The 14272-nt window shown below is 51.3% G+C and overlaps 1 protein-coding gene across 1 annotated transcript; it reads right to left on the minus strand.

The window, feature by feature from the left end:
* Nucleotides 1–5960: 5960 nt before the first annotated feature.
* Nucleotides 5961–14019, minus strand: DHDH (dihydrodiol dehydrogenase). Its single transcript, XM_046683878.1, has 7 exons — nt 13900–14019; nt 13378–13489; nt 12535–12698; nt 9975–10227; nt 7886–8010; nt 6349–6502; nt 5961–6108 (listed from the first exon to the last, which is right to left on the minus strand). Exons 1-7 carry the CDS (start codon nt 13987–13989, stop codon nt 5999–6001), a joined length of 1008 nt encoding a protein of 335 aa, XP_046539834.1. The 5' UTR covers nt 13990–14019; the 3' UTR covers nt 5961–5998.
* Between the last annotated feature and the right edge of the window lie 253 nt (nt 14020–14272).

A 14272-nucleotide genomic window follows, 5' to 3' on the forward strand; every position in this document is an offset into this window, starting at 1 on the left:
ATGTACCTGGGGGCTTCGGGGAGAAAAAGGAAAAATAAAATCTTTAAAAAAAAAAAAAAAGAACTCAGATCAGAAAAATAGGCTGGGGTCAGATGATAAAGGGTTTGGACATATAAGAGAAAGGAGCTCTGTCCCGAGGGTCGCTGGGAGCCCTGGCAATTGAAGATTATAGATGTCCTAGTCCATCAGTGTAACACTGCCAGGAACATAGTCTGACAAAGTCAAGTTTATTGACCCATTGCGATGATGAAGGCCACACCACACAGAAACCCTGGGGCATCTTGAAAAACAAAGGAGAAAGTAGGGTTATTACAGGATTTGGAGGAAGAATGGAGTTTAAGTGACAACCAAATGTTAGGCTGGAAGCAAAGCAGGGGCAACGTCAGGTGCGGACTGTGGAGAGGAACCAGGGTCCTGGATCCTCAGAAACTACAAGATGAATGTAGATGAGGAGTGTCGGGTCCAGAAACCCTTTATCTGCAACTGTGCACCTGGGTTGGAAATCCAGGATGCTACTCTGGATCAAATGACTTAGATCCTACAGGCAAGAGTGGGATGTTTCATTTTGACTGATAGAATGTCCAACACTTTATGATTTTAGAGAACAAAGTTTCTCTGTAAGAAAGCATGTCCTTGGGAGAATAGTGTTTCCTATTAGCTTTGGAGCTGGCTTCATCTGTGTCTGTTAGTCCGGCCCAGGGAATTAGCCCGCCTTCTGCCCTAGTTACAGAGAAGGGAAGAAAGGGCTTTCAATGCAGCCACAGATGTCTAAACAGTACAGCTGTTGAGTACAAGGGAGAAAACCTTTTAGATAATTCTGAAGTCCAAATTGCTTATGATAATAAAGATGCTGACCCTGTGAAGCCTGCCTCCAAGATGGTCCCCAGTGATTCTCACCTCCAGGTGTTCATGTCCCTGTGTAGTCCCCTCCCACAGTGAGTTGGGCTGACCAGTGTGACCAAGAGGATATTGTGGAAATGACAGAGTGTCACTTCCTAGGTTAGGTCATAAAAGTCACTGCAGCTTCTGCCTAACTGTCTCTTCGCTCACTCGCCTTAGAGGAAGCAGCTGCCTTGTGGTGAGGACACTCAAGCAGTCATCCTCCAGAGAAACACATGCGGCGAGGAACCGAATCCTCCAGCCGTGAGAGCGAGCCACCTTGGAAGCAGATCCTCCAGCCCCAGTCAAGCCTTCAGATGCCAGCCGTCCCCACCAGCATCCTGACTGCAACCTCCTGAGAGATCCTAAACCGGAACCACCAGCTAAGCCATGCATGGATTTCCGACCCTCAGAAATGGTGTGAGATGATAAACGTTTATTGTTGCTTGAAGCTGCTAAGTTTGGGGGCAATTTCTTACACAGCAATAGATCACTAATACACCTAGGATAATTACGGCCTGTTTACAGCTGAGGAAACTTGAGCCCAGAGAGGCGGATGGACTTGCCAAAGTTGTACAGTTCTCATGGGTGCTCTCGGGTCTCCAGCTTGACAGCTGTATCATTTGGACAGAGCTTGCTTACTCAGCCCCACTCCTGGACCCTCCTGTCCATCCCCTCTGTGGACCTAGGAGGGTCTTTTTTTTTTTGAGGAGGAGGATTAGCCCTGAGCTAATTACTGCCAGTCCTCCTCTTTTTGTTGAGGAAGACTGGCCCTGAGCTGACATCCGTGCCCATCTTCCTCTATTTTATATGTGGGACGCCTACCACAGCATGGCATGCCAAGCGGTGCCATGTCCGCACCCGGGATCCGAACCGGCGAACCCCAGGCCACCAAGAAGTGGAATGTACGTACTTAACCACTGCACCACTGGGCTGGCCCCTAGGAGGGTCTTTCTGTACCCAGAGCTGGCCCTGGCCGTCCCTGGCTCACAGCCCTCCCGTGGGCCACTGGTAATAAGAAATATCTCTTACATGTTATTATAAGACAAGGAATCTAGTAGAATCTTCTCTTTGATGTATATCCCAAGAGAAAAGAGATAAAATGATATTTTACGACTCTTCTAACAAAGAAAAATACAGTTCATACATATTTTCAAGTTATAGGTGTACATTACAAGATGTAACTTATGGGTGGAACCTGAGTGTGGCTTAGCTGGGTCCTCTGCTTCAGTGTCTCTCATAAGCCTATAAGAAAAAGTGTCAGCTGGGGTTCTGGTCTCATCTACATGCCCAACTGGGGAAGGGTCCATTTCGAAGCACGCGTACATGGTTGTTGGGAAGGTGCCGTTCCTTGAGAGATGTTGGGCTGAGGACTGTTGGCCACAGGCCATCCTCACTTCTTTGCCATGGGACCTCTTCATAGGGCAGCTTGCAACATGGCAGCTGGCTTCATCAAAGAGAGCAAGCAAGACGGAAGTCCTCGTTGATTATAACGTAGTCTTGGAAGCGATATCTCATCACTTCCACGGTTAGCAGCGGGTCACTAGATCCTGCACTGTCAGAGGAGAGGAGATTACACAAGGACGTGAATACCAGGACGTAGAGGTCACTGAGAGCCAGGAAAGGAAGAACGCTTTGCACGCTGAGGAAGCGCGGCAACGGAGAGGAAGAACAGATGTTCTAGCGGCTGAGTTCTTCCAGGGCAGAGGGCCCTGGGGGCTGGCCTAGGAAAGTTTCTAGGGTGGAGAACCATGAGTAGGACTTCAGGGCTCCACTTCTGCCTAGACATATTAAAAGTGACTCCATCTCTGCTGCCGTAAAAGTACCAGTTGTTCTGGTTAGCTATTGCTGCGTAACGAATCAGCCTGGAGCCTAGTGGCTTAAAACAGTGACAGCCCTTTTATCATCTTTCATAAGCCTATGGGTGATGGAACTGGGAAAGGCTTAGTGGGCACTGCAGCTTGGGGTCACTCGGCGGCTGGAGCTGGAACAGCAGAGGGGCTCAAACAGTTGAGACCAGAGGGAACATCTATTTTAACGGAGCCTCAAGGCTTCCTGTGTGGTTTCTTTGTGTTGGATAGTTAGGACTCCCTCCCAGCTTGGTGGCTTCAGGGCAGCTGAGCTATTTACGTGATGGCTGAAGGTTTCAAGAGGGTTTCAGCTAACAGAGAAGAAATTGCACGCCTTTCCTGACCTAACCCCTGAAGTCGTGCAAAATCACTTCTGCTTCATTGTGACAGCTACAAATCAGTCATGAGCCCACTCAGTTTCAAGGGAAGGGGAGCTGGACTCCACCTCTTTTTTTGTTTGTTTGTTTTGAGGAAGATTGGCCCTGAGCTAACCTCTGTGCCAGTCTTCCTCTATTTTATATGTGGGACGCCTGCCACAGCGTGGCTTGATGAGCAGGTGTGTAGGTCCATGCCTGGGATCCAAACCGGCAAACCCTGGGCCGCGGAAGTGGAGTGTGTGAACTTATGTGATGGTTAATTTTATGTGTCAACTTGACTGAGCCATAGGGTGCCCAAATATTTGGCCAAACTTTATTCTGGGTGATTCTTTTCTTTCTTTCTTCTTCTTCTCCCCAAAGCCCCCTAGAGCATAGTTGTGTATTCTAGTTGTGAGTGCCTCTGGTTGTGCTGTGTGGGACACCACCTCAGCATGGCTTGATGAGCGGTGCCATGTCCATGGCCAGGATCCAAACTGGCAAAATCTGGGGCTGGCCCAGTGGTGCAGCAGTTAAGTGTGCACATTCCACTTTGGCGGCCCAGGGTTCGCTGGTTCGGATCCCAGGTGCGGACATGGCACCACTTGGCAAAAGCCATGCTGTGGTAGGCATCCCACGTATAAAGTAGAGGAAGATTGGCACGGATATTAGCTCAGGGCCAGTCTTCCTCAGCAAAAAGAGGATTGGCAGCAGATGTTAGCTCAGGGCTAGTCTTCCTCAAAAAAAAAAAAAAAAAAAAGCCCTCCTCTCAGCTTCCGTGCGTTGAGATACGTATTTGGGGCCGGCCCCGTGGCCAAGTGGTTAAGTTCGCGCGCTCTGCTGCAGGCGGCCCAGTCTTTCGTTGGCTCGAATCCTGGGCGCAGACATGGCACTGCTCATCGAGCCACGCTGAGGTGGTGTCCCACATGCCACAACTAGAAGGACCCACAACTAAGAATATACAACCATGTATTGGGGGTCTTTGGGGAGAAAAAGGAAAAAAAAAAGAAAAACTGGCAAAATCCTGGGCCGCTAAAGCACAGTGCCCACTCGGCCATGGGGCCGGCCCCTCTGGGTGATTCTTTGAGTGTGTTTTGGGATGAGATTAACATTTAAATTGGTTGGGGCTGGCCCTGTGGCCGAGTGGTTAAGTTCGCTCGCTCCACTGCAGGTGGCCCAATGTTTCATTGGTTCGAATCCTGGGCGCGGACGTGCCACTGCTCATCAAGCCACGCTGAGGCAGCGTCCCACATGCCACAATTAGAACGACCCACAATGAAGAGCATACAACTATGTACCGGGGGGCTTTGGGGAGAAAAAGGAAAAAATAAAATCTTAAAAAAAAAAAAAATTTAAATTGGTAGACAGATTGCCCTTCCTAATGTGGGTGGGCCTGTCTAATCAATTAAGGCCTGAATAGAACAAAAAGGTGGACCCTCCCCCAAGTGAGAAAGAATTCTCTCTGCCTGACTGCCTTCAGACTCAAAGTGAAACGTCAAATCTTCCTGGGTCTCAAGCTGCCAGCTTTTGGACGAGAACTACACCATCAGCTCTCCTGGTACTCAGGCTTTCCGACTTGGACTGGAACGAGACTGGAACGAAACATCAGGTCTCCAGTTTTCCAACTCACCCTGCAAATCTTGGGGCACGCCGGCCTCCGTAATCGTGTCTTTCTTCTATCCTTCTAGCTTGTTGCTCCACCATCCACAACACACGCTTCCATCTCATGGTGTAAGATGGACACACCAATGCCCAACACCACATCCTCACTCCGGTACCAGGAAAGGTTGAAAGGGAGGCCCTCCTCTTTGCCTTTTCAGGCCCTAACTCAGATGCTGCACACATCCCATTGGGTTCCGTTCTGAGATTTCTGCAAATTGCTTACTTGTTCAAAGTGAGAGTGGCTAGTGTCATAAACGCAATATATCCATCTCCATCTTCTAGAACCTAGTAGAATTGAACTTTCTGGACTCCCTCTGGTTCATTGAGGCCATGTGACTAGTTCTGGCCAATAACTCATCAGAGGTTATGTATGTCGTTATGCGTCAGACCATTTAAGTTTTGGTACCTCCAGGGCATTCTTTCCTCAGTCACTGCGATGGGCAGGACTTCAGATTGTAGTGGATCTGTCAGCCTGGATCCCAGACACATACAGACCAGAACCCTTGGCCAAATCTAACACGAGTGAGAAATAAACCTGTCGTGCTAAGCTGAGATCTGGGGGCTATTTGTTACTGCAGCATAACCTCACCTATCCTCACGACTACAGGAAAATGTGAAAGTTAGACCTTGCCTAGAGCACAGAGTTGACCCTAATTGGCTGGCCAAGGACCTACATATAGCTGCTCTCCAACTGCTTGTAATTTGGGACATATGACTCAGGCTTTGCCAGTAAGGCCACTGAAACTCTCGTGAAGGCACATCCCTTCTTTCCTGTCGAAATGACTCTTTGTGCCATCACGGAGGCCTGGACGTTCTGAAGGCCAGTTCAGGAAAGGCCTGACCTCAGAGTGAAGGGCCATCAGCTAACATTTGTTGAGGACCTACTGTGTGCTGTGCTGTTCATATACCTGTTCCCATTTAATCCCCACCAGAGGGTGGTGGGTACCATACTGATAAGGAGACAAGAGCAGAGAGAGGCTGGGGGAGGGTACAGTTGGGACACCTCCTTCCCACAGACTGTTCCCGGCCCGAGGTCACAGCCTGAGGCAAGCGAACTGTGGATCTGCCCACAGGGTCTGCTCCAGGAGCTTGTGAAAAATGTGGTCCTGACCCCGCCTTCCTCCCCCCTCCACATCCTTCCAGCAAGTTTATTCTCTCGTGACCCCTTTGGTGGTGGGCTCTCTGCAGCTCCCACCAAATCACCACCTCCAAGATCTCTGTGGAAGCCATGCCTTTATTTATTCACTGCATGCATCAGTGTTTGTCTTGTGGGAAGGTGACTCCAATGGCCTTCCTCACCTCCTCGAGGATGTCAGCCAGGAGCTCACTTTCCGCCAGGGGAATCACAGGACTTTCCGTCAGGCCTAGGGGAGAGTGCAATTAGGGACCCCTCCTACTCATGCCCGAAAGACCCACAGAACTACAATTCCCAGAATCCCATGAGGCACAGTAATATAAGGTTCAGGCAGATGGATGCCCCAGGGGGTCCTGGGAGATGTAGTTCTAATCAGCGGCTTGAGTGGCAGGGGGGGAGGGGCCCACCTCCCCTCCCAGGCATGCCCCGCCACCCTGCCACCCTGCCACCCTGTCCTCCACATCCTTACCCTTTCTCAGGCACTCCCGGACATGGTTGGCTTCGTAAGTCATGCCTGCTCCATTTGTAAAATTGAACTCCTTGCCTGGGGCTGGGGGCAGTGGGAATTCCTTATGCTGCCCGTTTACCACCAGCTCTGTTGGGCACCAGCAGGGGTGGAGGATCTGGAGGGAGATAAGAGGTGGCCCTACTGCCCTCCCCAACAGGGCTGCTGGGGGCTTCTGCCTGGTGATGCTCAGGGGGCCCCCTCTCACACCTGGTGGCTAGGAGTAGTAGCCCTCTATCCTCAGTGAGGTCCCCCCACCCCCATCCCCGGCTGCTGGGGGTTTGTTTCTTAGCAGCACGGATGTCACACTAGAAGCCTCTCTGTTCATCTCCCCAGGGGCAAAGTCCTCTCTAAGCTGATGCTTAGTCCTAGTGAAGACAGCTTGTCTTTGCATCTGTGTGAATCCCCTTTGCAAGGAGACTTAGACAATCCAGCACCTTCTTTTTCTTTTTTTTTAAAGATTGGCACCTGAGCTAACAACTGTTGCCAATCTTTTTTTTTTTTCTGCTTTATCTCCTCAAATCACCCCCAGTACATGGTTGTATATCTTAGTTGCAGGTCCTTCTAGTTGTGGCATGTGGGATGCCGCCTCAACGTGGCCTGACGAGCGGTGCCATGTCCGCGCCCAGGATCTGAACCGGCAAAACCCTGGGCCACTGCAGCAGAGCGCGAGAACTTAACCACTCGGCCACGGGGCTGGTCCCCAGCACCTATTCTTAACCACTAGGTGACTTGTTTTTTTCACCCCAGAGCCCTGGGAAGTCTAAATTATCCTGAAGTCTAGGCCAAAATAGAAATATAGAGATACAGCCAGGGCAAGGTCCAAATTTTGCAATTAGTCTGGGGCAAGGTCCACATTCTTCCGCTAAGAACAAGATATCTTTCTAGCAACATGGCCCCAGGAAGCCGCTCTTTGCTAATGCCCAGATCCTGTCTGCAAGCAATTCCAAAGGTCACGACTGCCCTCTGAGCATGGTTGATAAGAACTGGCTTCTCACGGGGGCCGGCCCAGTGGCGTGGTGGTTAAGTTTGCACACTCTGCTTCAATGGCCCAGGGTTCACCAATTCAAATCCAGGTCGCAGACTTAACGCCGCTCATCAAGCCGTGCTGTGGTGGCGTCCCACATACAAGAACTAGACGGACCTACAACTGGGATATACAACTATGTACTGGAGGGCTTTTGGGAGAAAAAAAAAAGGAGGAAGATTTGCAACAAATGTTAGGTCAGGGCCAATCTTCCTCACACACACACAAGAACTGGTTTCTCCTCAGCCCTAAGGATTTTTGGCAGACTGATAGGTTCACCCTTAGGAAGGAGCCAGGAGGTCCAAACCCCATCTCATAGCCTGGTGGTTGAGGATGGATTCCTTAGCAACAGTGTAGGAAGACGCTGGTTCTGCCCATATCCAGCTCCAGCAGCCACAGCTGGCCCACTCCTGTTGCGAAGGGCCGCGTTTCCCAGCACTTGGGCCAGTTCCAGCTCGGCCGGTGGCGCCTCACCTGGGCTATGCCCTTGGTCCCGCTCACGAAGGCCGTATTGGTGAGCTCCGCGGTGATGCTGCACGTGAAGCTGGCGTGGACCCCTCCTGGGTACTGGAGTAGCACAGTGACAGTGTCATCCACACCTGGGGGAAAGCACAAGACAGGGGCAAGCCTGGCCTCAAATCCTGCCTTGGGCAGGAACCTGGGGCGAGAGATCTCGTCTCTAATACGACAATTAGAGAACTGAAAAAGAATGAAGCACTGATCCGTGCTAACGCATGGATAAACCCAGAAAACACTTAACGTTAAGTGAAAGAAGGCAGACATAAAGGGACCCATATTGAAGGATTCCATTTGTGTGAAGCATCCAACATTTCCCAAATCCATAGAGCCAGAGAGTAGATTAGTGGTTGCTTAGGGCTCTGGGGGGCATGGGAGAAGTGGGTGTGTTTTTTTTTTTGAGTAATGAAAATATTCTAAAATTAATTATGGTGAAAACGCACAACTCTGTGAATATACTAGAGCCATGGAATTGTACACTTTAAATGAATAAATTGTATGGTCTGTGAATCATATCTCAGTAAAGCTGTTACCAAAATAAGTAAATAAATAAATATATGCTAAAAAAAAAAAAGAGAGAGACTTCACCTCTCTGAGCGTCAGTTTCCGCCTCTGTAAATACCTCTTGTGTAGGTTTGTGAGAGTCAGTTTTCTCATCTCTAAAATGGGCATAATCATAGAACCTGCCTCCTGGGGTTGTACAAATATGACATTAAATGATGTAAAATGCATAAAGCATTTAGAAGCCTATTTAGATCCCAGTAAGAGCTTATGTATATGTGACATATGATGTACATAATGCTTATAAATAAGCATTAGTTAAAAATTAACTACAGCATGTAAAGTACTAGCCTGGTTCTGGAACGCGTCAGGCAGGCCATGGCTGGAAGGACCCACTGACCCCGTTCTCTTTGGTTTCAGACAAGCCCAAGTTCTTAGCCTGGGTCTGCTGTGTGAGCCTGGATAAGTCACTGCCCCTCTCTGTACCTCAGTTTCCTCATCTGTGAAATGGGGACAGCTGTCTTCTATCTGCCTCAGGGAGACCCTCCCCATAATAAGCCTAATGCAGAGGAAGAGCCTGATACATGGAATCTGTTGTTGTAGCTCCCATTGAGCCTAGAAATGGGCCAGACATTAGACTGACACAGTTTTCTGAAGGGTGACATGGCCCCCCACGTATTGTTCTCCTGGCTGTTCATTCCCTTCTGTGGTGCCGTTGGCAAGGACGGCCCCAGGAATTCCTCTCATTAATCTATGAGTGCCTCCTTTGCAATGTGACTTTGCAGCAGCTTCCATCAAGAGGCACAGTCTGTTTGCCCATCTCTGAAATCTGAGCTGGCTTTGGGCCATGGGACAGGAGCAAAGATGGCAGAAGCCAAGGTTTGAAACGTGTGGCACATTGGGGCCTGCCTTCTTGTTGCTGCCCCCGGAACCCTGAGCCCACAATGTGAATGAGCCGGAGCTAGCCAGCTGGAGAGGCCCCTGGAGGAGAACCAAGGCTCCTCAGACAATAGGCAACACCTCCAGGATATAAGTGGGGCCCTTCTAGACCATCCAGCCCAGTGGAACAGCCAGCTGACTGAGTGAGACCAGCAGAAGAACCAGCCACGCTGAGCCCAGCCCAAATTGCCGAACCCAGAGAATCACAAGCTAATAAACGATGATTATTTGAGGTCACTTAGTTCTGGGGTAGCTTGTTATGCAGAATAAACTGAGACAACTTCAAAAAATAATCATCGTTTCTCTTAACTGCTTACCAGTTGCCTCAACAGTTACTTCGTTAACTCCTTATGACAACCCTGTTATTGACATTTTACCTGTAACTAATTAAGACTCAGAGATGTTGAGTCCCTTGGCTAAGATCACACAGCAAATCCCAATCCAGAGCCTGCCCACACACTCAACTCGGATGCTCTCTGATTCATTCCGGAAGTTCCTCCAGCTGTCTAATCTGGTTTTCAAGGGCTGGGAGACATTTCCTAGCTTGGTGCTCCCATGAAGAGAGGGTCACTTCTCTGAGCATCAGCTAGCCCAGGCCAGACCGTACCTGTTTCGTAGCGCCGTCCCACGGCTGAAATCTTCTCTGGCTTCTGCCTGCCGAAGACCATGGAGATGAACTGGACGCAATAGATGCCAAGGTCCAGCAGGGCCCCGCCAGCCTGGGCCCAGTCTATGGACCGCGGTACGTGGGTTAAGTTCTTCCCAAATTCTGCGTGGGCCACTCGAAGGTCCCCCAGCGTTCCCTGGGCCAGAGCAGCCCTCAGAGCCTCTATGGCAGGAAAGAAGCGGGTCCAGATGGCCTGGGGACCACGGAGGGGCGAGATCAGGACGCGGGAAGGGAAGGAGAGGGGTCGGAACCCAAGAAGCAGCCAACCAGGTCTTCTCCCTTCTGGGACCCAATCTTGAGGGGTTACCCGCTGTTCCCCAGTCTCCAAACAAGACCCCTCCCTCTTCCTCTCACAGCCTGACGGTCCCTGAGCTGTGTGCCCCCTGACCCTGACTCTCTCTGCCCTCCCCTCGCCGCTCCATTCCCATGACCTCAGCTCTGCCCTTCCTTGTCCTTCCTCATCTGGACCGTTACCCCAGTCCCCCAATGTGAATTGTGTCCCCAGAAAATTCATATGTTGAGGTCCTAACCCCCCGGTACCTCCCAATGTGAGTGTATTTGGAGATGGATTTTTTTTTTTTTTTGAGGAAGATTAGCCCTGAGCTAACATCCGCCGCCAATCCTCCTCTTTTTGCTGAGGAAGACTGGCTGTGAGCTAACATCAGTGCCCATCTTCCTCTACTTTATACGTGGGATGCCTACCACAGCATGGCTTGCCAAGCGGTGCCATGTCTGCACCCGGGATCCGAACCAGCGAAGCCCAGGCCGCCAAAGCAGAACATGCGCACTTAACCGCTGCACCACTGGGCCGGCCCCTGAGACAGGGATTTTAAAAAGGTAATTAAGTTAAAATGAGGTCATTAGGGTGGGCCCTAATCTAATAGGGCTAGTGTCCTTATAAGAAGAAATTAGGACACAGACATGCACAGAGGGATGACCATGGGAGGACACGGGGAGGAGAAGGCGCCGTCTACACCCCAAGGAGAGAGGCTTCAGGAGAAACCAATCCTGCTGACACCTTGATCTCAGACTTCTAGCTTCCAGAATTGTGAGGAAGTAAATCTCTCTTGTTTAACCCACTCAGTTTGCAGTGGTACTTTGTAACAGCAGACCTAGTCAGCTCATATACCCAGTCGGCCCCCTCCAGTCCATCCCGATATGGCCCCAGTGGGACCTTTCCTTTTCCGAGAGCTGACCCTTTCTCACTCTTACTCAGTCCCCTTGTATGGCTCCTCATTGCCTAATATCAGCTCCTGTTAATTGGATGCATTTTGAGCAAGAAACTACCTACATACTTTGCATAATGAATCCTCGCAACATCCCTGCCAGGTAGCTGTCATTATGTCCATTTTATAGATGAGAAAACTGGGGCTCAGTTGAGTCAAATATCTTGCCCAAGGTCACAGAGCCAGGAACTGGGGGATGGGAGTTAGATGCCTCTGACTCTAAAGCCAGAAATCTTGACCTAAGATCAAGTTCATACTAAATACACAAAGTCTGCCCATTCTTGTTCCCTTGAAATCTTAACTCTGCTTTCCCCTTCTGGCTTTATTTACCCATGCAATTTACTTTTCCTTTAAGGCTCAGGTCATCCCCTACCTGCCGGAAACCTCCTTGACTTGGGCAAACCTCCTTGAATGGGCAACTCTGGGATCACCCATTTCCAAGACTGTGGCAGACCTTGAGCTCCTTGAAAACTAAGCCTGTGTCTTGGACATTATGAGTCCCCGGTTCCTACAGTTGGATCTGGCACACCTTAGGTGCCGGTAAAAATGAGGAGGCGATAAACTCACAGAATTTTGGCACTGACAAGGCACCGCAAGAACCAGAGGAACCATGTTAAATCTTGACTGTGTATTTCTTGGGCATATAGAACTTTGTAGACTGGGAGCCTCGGCAATATTGGGCATACAATACCCAGATAGGACACGGAATGGCAGCTATTGCTACTACTGGCGGACTTACAGCAAGGCGTTTAAGAACCACAATGCTCTTTAACATGAAAATAGCTTCTGGGAGCCATCTTAACTGCTGGCACTAGTCATTGGCGTTTGGCGGCCATTTTTATTCCTGGCAATCTGCAAGATGTCAGAGGCCCCTATGAGCAGCCAAGTCTGATAGGGGCAAAAACTAAGGCTGCTTGGTGTTGAGGGTGTCCAGGGAGTTCCTTGGTTCTTCCAACCTGTATCCCTGGAAATCCACCCAAACCAAGCCCACTGCCATTCTTGGCCACTTTCACTGTTGGCATCTTCTTCTGAAAGGCTGACAAAGGACCCGTCAGGCAGCCATGTTTGCTAAGGGTCAAAAGCAACGGCTCCCACCCATGATGGATGGTGCCAGTGGAGTTCTTGGCATAGCCCAACCACATCCTCGCAAGTGCGTCGACCCCAGTACCTGTTGTGGTCTTAACTCTTGATAAACCCTTCCCTGGTGTTCCTCCAAAAATGTCCACCAGCAACCATGCTTAGTAGTGGCAAGCAGTGCTTCGTTGGACTCTCACCTCCATAAGGAAGAGGCCTCGGGATCGGGCCTCGGCAACCATTTCGTGCACTTCCGCAGTGTTCACGCCCAGGGGCTTCTCGCACAAGACGGCCTTGCCCGCTGCCAGGCTTAGCAGCACCGCAGCCTTGTGCTGGGGGTGCTGGGCGCCAATGTAGACCACCTCTAGCGTTGGGGGAAGGAGGGCCAGAGATCAGAAGCCCCGCCCACCGCAGCCTTCGGAGCCCCGCCCACAATTCAGAGGCCCCGCCCCCAGCACCCAAGAAACCCCGATTCCCCCAACCCGGGAGGAAGTCCTAGGCAGTGGTCAAACCCTAGTGTCCCATTAGGAAGGAGCTAACCATCCTCTCCCATCCCTCTATTTTCTTCAGATTATTTCCAGCCTTCTGAAATCCTCATATTAAATCATTTAATCCCCACAACACCACCAAGGAGTGGATACTATGGTTTTGCCCGTTTTACCAATGAGGAAACTGAGAGGGGCAAGCAGAGAGAGAATGCCAATTCAGGCAGCCTGACTCCGGAGCCAGGCTGTTGTCCAACTACACCGTCCCTGCTCTCCATCCAGGCCACTTGGGAACACGGAAACCCGGCCGCAGGGCATATTTAACGCCTGAACAGCCTCCCTCAGCCCCCCGCCCCCTTACCGCTGAGGCCTGGCCTCTTAACGCAATTTAATCCTAGACAGCCAATCCCAGACCAAACCCATTCCTATAGCTCCGCCTCCCAGCCCAAGGTCCGCCCAGAAGCCCAAAGGGATTGACCCACCCTGCGGAGCCTTTCATCTTCTACGGGGCAGCCAGGAGGCAGCGCCCTGGGGGCCCCCGCGGCCCTTGCCACTCACCCACGTTCGGGTCCTTGACCAGCTCCTCGTAGGAGCCGTAGGCCTTGGGGATGTCATGTTTCCGCGCAAACTCCTTCGCCCGGCTCAGGTCGCGGGCCGCTACTGCCACCACCTGGAGGGCCGCCAGGGTCAGACATGAGGGGCTGGTGCAGGCGTGGAAGACGGGTGGATGGGAGGGAGGCGATGGAGGAGGCCCCGGGGTGAGGAAACATTACGTCCTCCAAGAGGACGGAGAAGGGATGCGGGCCTGAGGGAGAAACTGGACATCTGCGTCCTGGGAAAGAGAGATCTGGGGAAGCGATTATTAAATCCTCTAATACCTAAATTACTCCTCTTGACAGCAGCTCAGATCAAGACCCTCCCAAGCCTCACGGAGCTCGTGTTTACAGGACAGACTTGGAGAAAGAGGTTTCATTGCCTTGGGGACTCAGAAGTCCAGAACCCTAACTCCCTCCTCCCTCAGCCCCAGGAGTCCCGGGCCCCCGGCCTGCTCTTCCCCAGGACTCCGGAGGGAGGGCGGACCTGGTGCTCGGAGCGAGGCAGCGTCCGTAGCACAGTCGTGAAGTCGCTGGAAATGAGGCCGGCAGACACGATGCCCCAGCACAGCGCCATCGCCGAAGCTCAAGAGTCGCAAGGCTTGGCAACCTTCGCGCAGCGGTAATTAAACACCTGACGCCCCGCCCACCAGGGGGCGTGGTCATTTTACCCGCCCTCATTGCCTCTGCCCCGCTTCTCATTGGCCAACGGGCCTGCGCACCCCTCCAGTCCCTCCAATGCAAAGAAGGAGGTTATTTAAATCTGGCTTACCATTGGAAGAGCACCCCTTTGGCCCCGCCTTACGGGGGGTGGGACCAGAAACACTTCATGCTTGGCCTCGGGAGTCATCTAACCACGT

Source organism: Equus quagga, chromosome 13 (genome assembly GCF_021613505.1).
Source record: "Equus quagga isolate Etosha38 chromosome 13, UCLA_HA_Equagga_1.0, whole genome shotgun sequence".
NCBI lineage: Eukaryota > Metazoa > Chordata > Mammalia > Perissodactyla > Equidae > Equus > Equus quagga.

Bases quoted from the DNA above. Each gene is read 5' to 3' on its own strand.
- DHDH (XM_046683878.1), bottom strand. From the start codon at position 13,989: ATGGCGCTGTGCTGGGGCATCGTGTCTGCCGGCCTCATTTCCAGCGAC. The intron at 10,228-12,534 runs GTGAGAGTCCAA...CGTGGTCCCCAG, and splicing joins GAGGCCTCTTCCTTATGGAG to GCCATCTGGACCCGCTTCTT. The intron at 8,011-9,974 runs GTACGGTCTGGC...GCTTTCCCCCAG, and splicing joins GGGACGGCGCTACGAAACAG to GTGTGGATGACACTGTCACT.